This window comes from Trichechus manatus, unplaced genomic scaffold (assembly GCF_000243295.1).
Source record: "Trichechus manatus latirostris isolate Lorelei unplaced genomic scaffold, TriManLat1.0 scaffold00250, whole genome shotgun sequence".
NCBI classification, from domain to species: domain Eukaryota; kingdom Metazoa; phylum Chordata; class Mammalia; order Sirenia; family Trichechidae; genus Trichechus; species Trichechus manatus.
In genome coordinates this window covers 1,183,375-1,195,383 of record NW_004444186.1, presented here as the reverse complement: position 1 = coordinate 1,195,383, position 12,009 = coordinate 1,183,375, and the positions used below count along the sequence as shown (strand labels likewise).

Here is a 12,009-nt window from a genome sequence, read left to right as displayed (position 1 = left end):
ACTGGAGAAACCCCAAGAATATGGCCCCTGGACACCTGTTTAGCTCGGTAATGAAGTCACTCCCGAGGTTCACCCTTCATCCAAAGATTAGACGGGCCCATAAAACGAAACGAGACTAAAGGGGCACATCAGCCCAGGGACAAGGACTAGAAGGCAGGAAGGGACAGGAAAGCTGGTAATAGGGAACCCAAGGTCGAGAAGGGAGAATGTTGCCATGTCGTGGGGTTATTAACCAATTTCATAAAACAATATGTGTACTAACTGTTTAATGAGAAACTAGTTCTGGAGACCTTCATCTAAAGTACAATTTAAAAAAAAAAGAAATAGGAAGAGGATACGGAATGTGTAGCTAATTGCCTCCAAGAATACCTGCCTCCTTTGCCTTGAGACCTGAAGTACTGGATAGTGTCCGGCTACCATTACTACGCATTTTGATCAAAGATTCCATAGAAGAACTCTGATCAAAATGGGGAAAAGTAGAACAGAATTTCAAATTCTCATGGACTCCACACTTCCTTGGGCCACAAAGTGGAATGAATGCTTAAAACTATTGCCCTGAGATAATGTTTAAACCTTAAACCAAAAACATCCCCTGAAGTCTTCTTAAAACCAAACAGCAGTTTAGCTTAACTAGTAAACATCTGCCTTGAGCATTATGCTCTTTTAAGAACTATCTATACGGGATCAAATTGATTACAGCAGTTCAAAAGATTAGATAGGAACCTTAGGGGGCAGTGAATTTATGTTAATGGGGGAGGAACAACTCAGAAAAGGAGGGTGAGAATGGTCACATACCTTGGAGAATGTAATCAATGTCACTAAATCGTACATGCAGAAACTGTTGAACTGGTGTATGTTTTGCTGTGTATATTCTCAACAACAACAAAAATAATACATAAAAAATGTTACATAAATTTAAGCTTAAAGCATAATGATACAACATACACCGTTGAATCTACCACCCAGCTTAGAACTGGACGATTATTAATACTATTTGTTTTCCTTCCCCTTGTCTTGCTCCCAGAAGCAGTCACTCTCTTGAATTTGTGATTTTCATTCCCTTGCTTTTTTAAAAACTAGTTTTATTACACATTTTCAATAACAGTATATATTTTAGTTGTACGTGTTTTTGAGTTCATTAAAAAGGTATATCCATAACAGTCATTTTTATTGAACATTACATGTCTAAGATTCATCGATATGGTTGTGTATAGCTATAATCTGCTCATTTTCAGTTATGTAATATTCCATTGTGTGTGTCCATCATAATTTAATAATCTACTCTCCTATCTATGATCACTTGGGTTTTTTTAATTTTTTTTGCTATTCCAAATATGCTATGAGAATTCTTACACACATCTCCTGGTGCACATATCCAAGGATTTCTCTAAGTTGTATCAACAGAAGAGGAATTGCTGGGTTGTAGCATATGCATGTTTGCCTTTGCAAAATAATACAAACTCGTTTTCCAAAGTGGTTGTGAATACTCTATTAGTAGTACTGACATCCTCTCCAACGCGTGAAACTATCAGATTTCTTAATTTCTGCCAATCGAACAGGTATAAAATGGTACTTCACTGTGGTCCTAATTTGCATCTCGCTGATTCCTAATGAGCTTGTGTATTTTTTCACATGGATCACTGCCCACACACGTTTCCTGTTCCGTCAAATTCCTGTTCATGTCTTTTGTCCATTTTTCTCTTCAATTGCTTAGCCTTTTACTACAGATTCCTGGACACTAATTCTTTCTACAGTAATACATGTTCCAAGTATCTTCTACTGGTTTGTCTTTCTCCGTTTTTTGACCATGTCTTTAATGTAGTTCTATGGATTCATCTTATCCTTTATGGCTTGTTCTTCTACGTATTTGGTTTAAGAAATCTTTCCCTATTCTGAGTCCATAAAATTCTTTTCATATTTTCTTCTAAAAGTTTTAAAGTTTTGCTTTTCATATTTAAGTCTTTATTCCATTTGGAACTAATTTTTGTGTGCGTGTGAAGTAGGGAACCATGTTTTTCCCTATAGGAGTCACTGTGCCAATCGTCTATGGCCTAGTCCTTTCTTTCACCAGTGATCTGCGATGCCATCTCTGTCACATATCAAGGTTCCACATGTGTGCTGGTGTTTCAGGACTCTATTTTGACAAAAATAAGACGTCAATTTCACACTGTCTTAATTACATATGTTACTTCATAAGTCTTGATGTCTCAAAGAGCAGGAACTGTCTACTTCACTCACCACTGTGTAACAATGCCTTGCTCTTGGCACAGAGCAGGCACTCAAAGATATGTGCTACATAAACAGATATTCCTAGCACAAATCTATGCTTTTTGAAGGCAAGAACCACGTCTTAGAGTTCTTTACTGTATCAGCACAGAACCTAACATATAAACACATAGTATGAATGCAAAATATGCTAAATTGAATTGAAACGAAAATCCTTTATCTTTCCTTCCCAGATCTGGAGGTCACACAGTTTAGTATTTTAATAATTACCGCTGAAATTTCAAATCATGATCGAACTGTTCCGATCTACTTTACTTACGTATGACACGTCACAACAAGCAGACACTCAAAGGAAAACGGTCACATATCAACATGGCATCAGTGGGGAGCTAAGACACTTCACAGAAAAGTGGGCTTAAAACGTTCCTTAAGAGTAAAGGAAATGCTTTTTGTGGAGAGGTCAAGGAAAATGTCTGACCAAGCAATCCCACTTCTGAGACTTTATACCACAAGTATTATGCTCCAGGATGATGCCCACGGCACTATTTGTGATTATAAAAAAACGGGGGCTCTAGGAAACGTCAAACAACAGAAGAATGCATACATAAACGGCTACATCCAAAAATAAGAACACCGCATACTACTAATGGAACTGTAAACCGGTACAACATGTCTGGATGGCCATTCAACGATATCGATCAAAATCCTTAAAAACTACGATGTCCTTTGATCCAACAGCAGGACTTCTAAAGATGGACTCTCAGAACTAATTAAGGATGTGAGAAATGACTTAGATACAGACAGAATTACTCTTTTACTCTAGCTCTCTAAAACAGCAAAACACCCTCTTAAAATCTATAGTTAACCAAATACTGGGAAATATCAGTCATCAGAAATGTTCAAGGTAAATATTTATTAAAATGGGAAGACAGTCACAGTCACTATATAGTAAGAAAAAACAGCATGCAAAAAGTAAAGTCAGTACAATCCCATTTCTGTAAACAGCAAATCACATCAGAGTACAAAAAAGTACATATACAGTAAAACCCGCGAAAGCTGGAACCTGTGTAGCGGAAACCTGTCACAGAAGGAAAACTCAAATACTTTCCACTAAAATCAGCAATTGAAAAGTGGTAAGACTGCACCCTGTCAGAGGTGGAAAACTTGTGAGACCTAGAAAAGCAAGGCAGTCCCACCGAGTTCTGGCTCTCACGGGTTTCACTGTACATACAAAATAAGAGTTAAAACTAGTGCGGTAAAACCTGTGAGAGCCAGAACTCGCCGGGACTGCCTTGTTTTTCCAAGCTTCCCGCCTCTGACAGGGTACAGTTCTACCACTTTTCTATCGCTGTCTATTAAAAATCCTACCTCATAAACACCCAGAAAGGGTTTCTTTTCAATTTTATAAAACTGGAGAAGAAACTAAATCATTATATGACTTGGATGTTTATTTAAATTACATACAGATATTTGCATACACTATTCCTACAAAGATATGGGTAAAATTCACTTTTTAATAAAAAGACCTAACGTCAGCTGTTTAGTCTGTTTATGAAATGATTGAAACAAATTTCTAAGTCCACAGCCTTATCAAAAAATTCTTGGTCTCCTTTAACTTTTCCAAATTCCTTCAAAGCCTTTATATAGCTGAAAACCTGTGTGTGACTTAAAGGCTCCGGCTCTTCTAATGGTAGGTCTTCATAGTCTTCACCATCATCTTTAGACTGCAAGTCCATAACTTCCTGCAGGTTTATATCGTCCATTTCTGTGGCAATTTCTTTGTCGACATCAACGTAAGTTGCAGCGCTGACCCTGTTTTCTGAAACACCACTATAAACGTCATCTATTGCGCCCTGAATCTGCACCATGTCATCAGGCTCGGTAACTGGTGCGTTCTGTATACCATCGCTACTGCTCAACAAGAAACCACAGTTCCTAAAGCATTTTCTTATGGTTTCTTCCTTAATCATTTTGATGGATCGCTTAAGAAATGCGATTGTATCCAGGACGTCGACTTTCCCCGAAATCTCCGATACCACCTTGCGCATCTCAGTGGTGGCAATGGCTTTCTGAAGCAACAGCTTCCTGTAGTTTACTTTAATATTCTGGATAATGCCACTACCCAGAGGTTGCAGGACCAACGTTGTGGACTGTGGGAAAAAAATTAATTTAATATTGGACAGGGGCAATGGCCGATGACAACTGGCACTGTCAACAAACAAAAGAATGCTTCGATTCTGCTTCTTCATGCTACTGTTGAGCTTATTTAAGAACTCTTCATAAATTTCTCCCGTCATCCAAGCATTTTTATTCCATTTCCATTCTACTGAAAGCTGATTGATTTTGATATTCTTGAAGCACCGTGGCTTCTCACTCTTTCCAATTACCCACGGTTTCTCAAATGTCCCATCTGCGAACGTTGTCAAGAGGACGGTAAGCCGCTCTTTGGAAAAGCGACCCCTCAAGCACTTCTCCCCCTTCATCTTCAGGGTCCGGTTAGGCACTGCCCCGTAAAACAGAGCAGTCTCATCGGCGTTTGCTATGTCTTTAGGATCATATCCCCTTGTGATCTCTTTTAATTTTGTGAACCAGTTTTGAACAATGTCTCTGTCAACCTCGTTTGACTTCCTACAAGCTATGTTGCAAGTGATTCCATGGTTTTTTTTGAAGCTCTGAAGCCACCCGTTAGACGCTGAGAATCCATCAACTTTTAAAAGCTTCGCTGTTTCCTTCGCCTTTGCTTGCAGGATAGGGCCGGAAATGGGAACGTTTTTGGCGGAGGCTTGAAGAAACCACTCAAAAACAGATTTGTTGATTTCTGCATAATTTCCATCCCTTCCTTTTTTGACGTTTACATTGGTGCTGCTTATGTATTTTTCAATTATTTTATCCTTTTCTTTCATAATTGAGTAAATTTGCGTTTTGCCACACTTGAACTTAATTACAGCTTCCTTGACGGTCTTTTTCTCTTCAGTTATCATTTTGACAACGTCAAACTTTTCTTTCAGAGATAAATTTCTCACTCGCTTGTCCGTGGCTGTGAAGGAATAAGCTTTTTTAAAAAAGGAAACAAAAAAGGAAGTAAGTTCTTATAAAGATTAAGGAATTTACGATCTTATTTTCTAGAAAACGTGAGTATCTCAAACAAAATGAAAACTATCATCATATGATAAAGTTAGTACACTTCGGTAAAATATTTAACAAAAAAAACTGAGAAGAACGTTTCTGCTTTTGTTCACACACTGAACGTGTTAAGTGAGGAAATGCTTCTCTATCTTTTGGGCAAAACAAGAAATTATGAAGAAAGAATTTCAAGGAAATGAAGGAGTGGATTTTGAAAACTGTAATAACGTGTCACCATTATAAACAGGCAAAGCAAAAATGAAAAATTAAAGATAAAGAGAAGAGTAAAACCCCTGAGAACCTGCTGCCGTCAAATAGATTCCGACTCACAACGACCCTACAAGACAGAGTAGAACTGCCCCCAGAGTTCCCAAGGAGCAGCTGGTGGATTCGAACTGCCCACCTTTTGGTTAGCAGCCTTAGCTTTTAACCACTGTGCCACCAGGGCTCTAAGACAAGGAAAAAAAGAGTGCTTTGCTAGATTTTAATGAAAATAAAGGAATTTATTAGTATCTCTTACCTTCTTCCAAACTTATGGATATTGTTCTCCGCTGGAAAAGACATACAGGCAAAAGAAAAAAAAAAAAACCTAACAAAAAGGGCAACAATGTAAAAGAATAGACGTCCTCAGAGAACAGCAGCAATACACAGGACACACTCACACACAGCAACAATGCAAAAGGAAGCGGAAGACTGAGCCTTCATCTCTAACTCTTGTGCTTCTTGCAACTATTTCTGGCTTTCGCATCTGCACTTCTCGTATTGGGATTGCAATACCAACAATATTCTGATTCTGTCCGTGTCTCGCAGGTTCCAGCCTTCAGAGAACATTTATTAGGCTAAAGTGATCGTTTTAGTGGAAAATATCTGCGTTTTCTTTCTGTGACAGGTTTCCACCTTACAAAAGGTCCAGCTTTCACAGGTTTTACTGCAGCTATCTCCAGGCAGTGGGATTAAGTTTTTTTCCCCCTTCCTTTTGATTTTTCCTAGTTCTAGTTGATCTACAATGCACTTTCTGTTCCTGCATTAATGAAGTTATTTTACTTTTAAAGGAAATGAAATAAAAATGAAGTCACTTCCAGAAACGCAATGATTCTAGCAAGGTGCCGACTCTAGTGATGAGTCTTGAGACGTAACTTGCTGATAATTTATCTTCAGAGTGTAGAAAACAGTCATCAGAAATCAGATAAAAACCAACAGGATATAGCCTCTCGTCAATAAGCTCACTAACGGCATGAGGACTACTCTTCCGTCATTTACTTCAGGTGGACAACAACCCTATCCTGTCCTCCGCACCTGGGAACCGATAACCAAATGAGTCTGTCAGAGAAAACAGAGACCCAAGCTACCCTGGGAACGTTCTTACCAAACTAGTAAGGCTCTTCTAATTAAAACAAAAACAAAAAACCATATCTTTTTAACGGTCAGGAATTTCAGGTTTAGATGTCCATTTTGTGCTCCTAGCAATCGTCAGAGGTAAGAATCTGCAGTGGAACAACCAGCATCAAGTCAGCGCCAACTCAGAAGGAACAGCACCGCCTACTGAACCGCAACCGTGTCAGAGACTCATTACTACGGCCCCTCTCCAACTAGCGGAAACCACGCCAGTGCCTAACTAATTACAGGCACCCCGTCCCTAAACCCTTTTTATTCTCTCACCCCTCTAGCCCAAGAAGAATTTCCCGACAAGCCCACTTACCATTGTTGTTGGCAATTAGTGTGACAAGAGTCTTCTTGGCACTGTCGCTGTTCTGTGCCCCGCTGCTACTAACGGTGGTGGATGTAGAGAGGTGCCCAGCCACAGAAGCATGGGCAGCGATGGGCACTGGAGCCGAGACTGGTTGCTGGCTCACGGAAACTGTGGGGAAGGGGAGGCACAGTCACTTGGGAGACAGGGACAGATGACACTAAAGGACACTGCTCTAATCTTCTCTTTCCATCTTGTTGTGAGTCTCTTCAGCCAAAGTTTCCCGTTTTATTCATAAATCTAACTGTTCATCTGGTTTCTCCTCCTCCTTGCCCCTCCTTCCACCAGTGAGACACAACCCCTTCTTCTTTGTCTCATATTTCCGGGTTCAGTTAAATCGTAAGACCACTGAACCAGGATTTTAATGCTTTGCCTATACAGCACTAGCAAACCTGTAGGACTCCAAGGTTTATTAACGTCACCACAGCTGGTATTCATAACCATACAAACTAAGCTATCCACAAGACCCTGAACTGTGTCCCGTTTCAGCCTAAACCAATGCCATCTGCAGGCCTCAAGGCAGAGAAGAGAAAAACAAAGAGTGCAGCTGGTACAATTAGGTGGAGGGGCTACCACCCACTTTCTGAATTCAGGGCAATCTAGAATTTGAGCTGGCAACATCACCCTTAAAAAAGACAAACTAACAAGCCTAAATTTCTAAACTGTCCATGAAGACAAACGGAGCAATTTCTGTTCAGTTCACAGAGGAAATCAAGTTCATGTTAAAAAAGAAAAAAAAAAGACCATGGAACCTATCTTTTGACTGCGTAAATAAACAAAAAGTACTGACACACGCCACCACTTCACATTCTTGCTCACACATCCTTTGGCAAGAGTACTGCTAGGTGTTTGCTAAACATTGGTTAATCCAACCTTTCAACGTTCTTAATGAGTTAAAAACGTTTCTAGCTTTGTGAATGAGGAAATGGAGGCATTTACAGGCTAGAGCCTGGAAGAGAAAGCAGCGCCAATGCCATGTGAGGCAGCCCTGGATTCCTAACCTTCTTCTCCACTTCATACCTTCTTAGCCAAAAGGCCCTCCAGACCGATTTAAACATGGGGCAGGTTCACAACAAGCTCGAAAGAGCTCTCTGATGGTTACCAGGAGGGGAGGGAGGGGAGGGGAAGTCACTAACTGGACACGAGACACGTCTTAACTTTGGTGCAGGGAAAGGCCATACACAATACAGGGCAAGGCAACACCACCTGACCAAGGCAGAGGGAGAACTGAGAGAAACGCAAAGAAACGAACAGGCAACCACAGGGAATAACACGTACAACCCTCCAACAACAGTATAGACACACAACAGTTTACAAGCAGATACACAGGTAGGTACGTACGCTGACTAGGGCCAGGAGGGCATATAGGAGTAAACTCACGTACATATACAGGTCAGGCTACGGATTTTATGGACATATTTGTATGTGCAGCCATGTATGTTCATATACACAGCACAAAGGGGGCAGTAACGGAAGCTTCCTAGATACAACCAAACACCTCAAGGGACTGAGTTACTGAGACTGATGGCTGGGGACCATGGTCTTGGGGGACATCCAGGTCAACTGGCATGACACAGTTCATAAAGAAACTGCTCTACATCCTACTTGGGCGAGTAGCATGTGGGGTCTTAAAAGCTTGTGAGTGGCCATCTAAACACATCTATCGGTCCCCTCCCATCTGGAGCAAAGGAGAATGAAGAAAACCAAAGACAGAGGAAACAGTTCCGAGGACTGAAGGACCACGTGAACCACAGCCTCCACCGGCCGGAGCCCGGGAGAACCAGTGATGCCCAAACACCAGCACCAACCGCTCTGACTGAGATCACAACGCAGGGTCCTGGGAAGAGCAGGAGACAAACGCAGAACAACATTCAAATTCAGAAAAAAGACCATGCTTACTGGTCTGACAGAGACTAGGGGAATCCCCAAGACTACAGGGACCCCCCCAACCCAGACACCCTTCTAACTCAGAACTGAAGCCACTCCCAAAGTCCACTTTTCAGCCAAATATTAGATAGGCCTATAAAACAAACAATAATATCCATGAGGAACATGCTCCTTAGAGCAAGTATACAAGACCAAATGGGCAACACTTGCCCCAAAGCAAAGAAGAGAAAGTAGGAAGTGGCAGAACACCGGACGAATGGAAATGGGGAAGCCGGGGGGGGGGAAAAGGGGGAGAGTGCTGACACATTGAGGAGATTGCAACCAATGTCACGAAACAATCTGTGTATAGATTTCTAATGAGAAACTGATTTGCTCTGTAAACTTTCACCTAAAGCTCAATGAAATGTTAAAAAAAAGATCAAAAGAGCATTTGTTACCTGTAGTAGTTTTATCCACTGAATTATAATCCTCAACTACAGAGTCCTCGATAACATCGCTGATCTTCTGCCACGGCTCCAGCTCCTCCTCCTCACACTCCATAAACAGGTCGGTGTCCGCCATGCTACAAGACAAGAAAAATTAAATAAGATGTTGACCTAGCAAAGGGGGAAATAGTTTTATGCAAAATATGGCATCAGACACTTGAACCCATTGGTACCCATCCCTTTTTCCTCCCTTTCCCCACAGTCTACCATACCCCTTTTCCCCCAGTTTCCAGGGGTCCAAAATTTCAACTTACATTCCTGAATATTAGAATCCCTTCCACAAAAAATTCTTCAATAATTAGGACAGTTTACTTTATAATACCTAGGGCTGCCATTAGAATAAGGTGAGTGAGGTGAAATCATGCAATTTCAGGGTCACATCCTGTTGATTCCAAAATGGCTATTCTATTCATCATGAATTTTTTTGTATTAGCATTTATCTTTTTTAAATGTTGTACAAAAATTATATTTATTTTGATTACTTGAACCTTTTCACACTGTGAGGTGAGTGCCTCACAACCTACCCCAATACCAATCCTATTACTACTCTGTACTTCTCTCCAGGAAATTCTAGAGGATACTTACTCCATGATTCTGGAATCCTCTTTTAATCTGAAAACACTGCCTAAGTTACATACTTCTTTTAAAAATAAAGTTTACATCTTCACAAATGCAAAGAACTATTGCTATTCTGCCCTCCAATTTTAGCTGACTATGGGTCAGTTTCTTTGTCTTGGAATGGTAACAGCATTACTGCTCAATGGTCAAACAAAGATTTTAATGCAAAGGCTCTCAGTGACTCAGTGAGTTTTTTATGACGCTCTTAGGAAAAACAAACAAAAAACTGTTCCATTTATCAAGTAGTTAATCAAAAAACCAAACCCGAACTGATGAGCTGATCCCGACTCATGGCAATCCTATAGGACAGAAGAGAACTGCCCCAAAGGGTTTCCAAGGCTGTAATATTTATGGAAGCAGACTGCCGCATCTTTCTCCTGTGGAGCAGCTGGTGGGGTCATACTGCTGACCATCTGGGAAGCAGCCGAGCACTTAACCACTGTGCCACCAGGGCTCCTATTAAGTAGCTAGGTCCATACAACTTGACTGTAGTAGTTTGTATGATGTCCAACAGATGGTGCTGCTTCCCCAGAAAATTTAAAACACCCTGCAATGCCCCAGTGAGTTAGCTACAGCCTGGAGCACAGTTTGAGAACCAGTTTTAATGAGCGAAGTGTTAACTTGATTCTAACTGCTCTCTATTTTAATTATTTCTGTCTTCCCAAACCAAAACCACAAAGAGGATGGAGGAGGGAGTAAAGAAAGAAAAAGATCGAAGGGAGCAATTTAAATTCTCTTGGTTTCATAGATTTAATTTCTATTTCCTCAAAACAGTGCAAGTCAGAAATTTAAAAAAAAAAAAAAAATCCGTATCACAGGCATCCTTTGAGCCAAAGACCGCTCAACACAACATCCTTGTATTTTCCAGTCTAGTTCAGCTAAAAAGATGACACTCTGAACAACTTTTTTTCCTAACTACTTGGATTCTATTGTTCCTTACAGTGTACCTTTCTCAGAGCTTATGGCTAACAGATAATTAATGGATAAATATCAAACACCCACAGAACGTGGAAATAAATTTTGGATAACATCTGCCGATGGCTTTCAAGGACCTTCTTTCCGCCCTGACCAGCTGCAAGCACACTCTATACATATGCTAAGAAATCTGTGGACACTCTGTCTGAACGCAAACTGTGGTTTTCAGTGTCCTGCCTTGGATGTTATTTTATTTATTTATTTTTTATTGAACTTCAGGTGAAGGCTTACAGAACAAATAGTTTCTCATGGAACAGTAGTTGGATATTATTTTAATAGCACATCCCAAAGGTTAGTGTTTGCAGTGCAATGAGCTTCTCTTATATATAGCCCTTCTCGTCCTGGGTTTATAATTCTGTCAAAAATAATTGGTTGGCCGCAGACTGCCCCGTGATTGGTCTATCATACGCACCTTGCAGGGACTGGGCAGTCTACTGTGCAAATAGGATGTGTAAAACCTCCCAACAGAAGGACAGCACACACTACAGGGGAGGTCAGCACAACTGGACTAAATGAAAGCTCAGACGTTTCCGGAATACAACCAAACACTTTGAGGGACACAGCAGCATGGACGAGGGTCTGGGGACCATGGTCTCAGGGGACATCTAGGTCAACTGGCATAATTAAGTTTATTAAGAAAATGTTCTGCATCCCACTTTGGTGAGTGGCGTCCGGGGTCTCAAAAGCTAGCGAGCAGCCATCTAAGATGCATTAATTGGTTCCAATCCACCTGGAGCAAAGGAGAATGAAGAACACCAAAGACACAAGGAACACATTAGCCCAAGAGACAGAAAGGGCCACATAAACCAGAGACTTCATCAGCCTGAGACCAGGAGAACTAGACAGTGCCCGGCTACCACCAATGACTGCCCTGACAGGGAACACAACAGAGAGTCCTGGATGGAGCAGGAGAAAGGTGGGGTGCAGAACTCAAATTCTAGTAAAAAT

The 12,009-nt window shown here is 40.9% G+C and overlaps 1 protein-coding gene across 1 annotated transcript in view; it reads right to left on the bottom strand.

The window, feature by feature from the left end:
* Positions 1 to 11,551, bottom strand: part of POGZ (pogo transposable element derived with ZNF domain) — a 34,208-nt gene extending 22,657 nt beyond the window's left edge. The window contains exons 1-2 of the mRNA XM_004389538.2: positions 9,421 to 11,551; positions 7,049 to 7,207 (exon numbers count right to left, since the gene is read on the bottom strand). Coding sequence (XP_004389595.1) covers positions 7,049 to 7,207; positions 9,421 to 9,544 — 283 coding nt within the window. The 5' untranslated portion in view covers positions 9,545 to 11,551. The remainder of the gene's footprint in view (positions 1 to 7,048; positions 7,208 to 9,420) is intronic.
* Between the last annotated feature and the right edge of the window lie 458 nt (positions 11,552 to 12,009).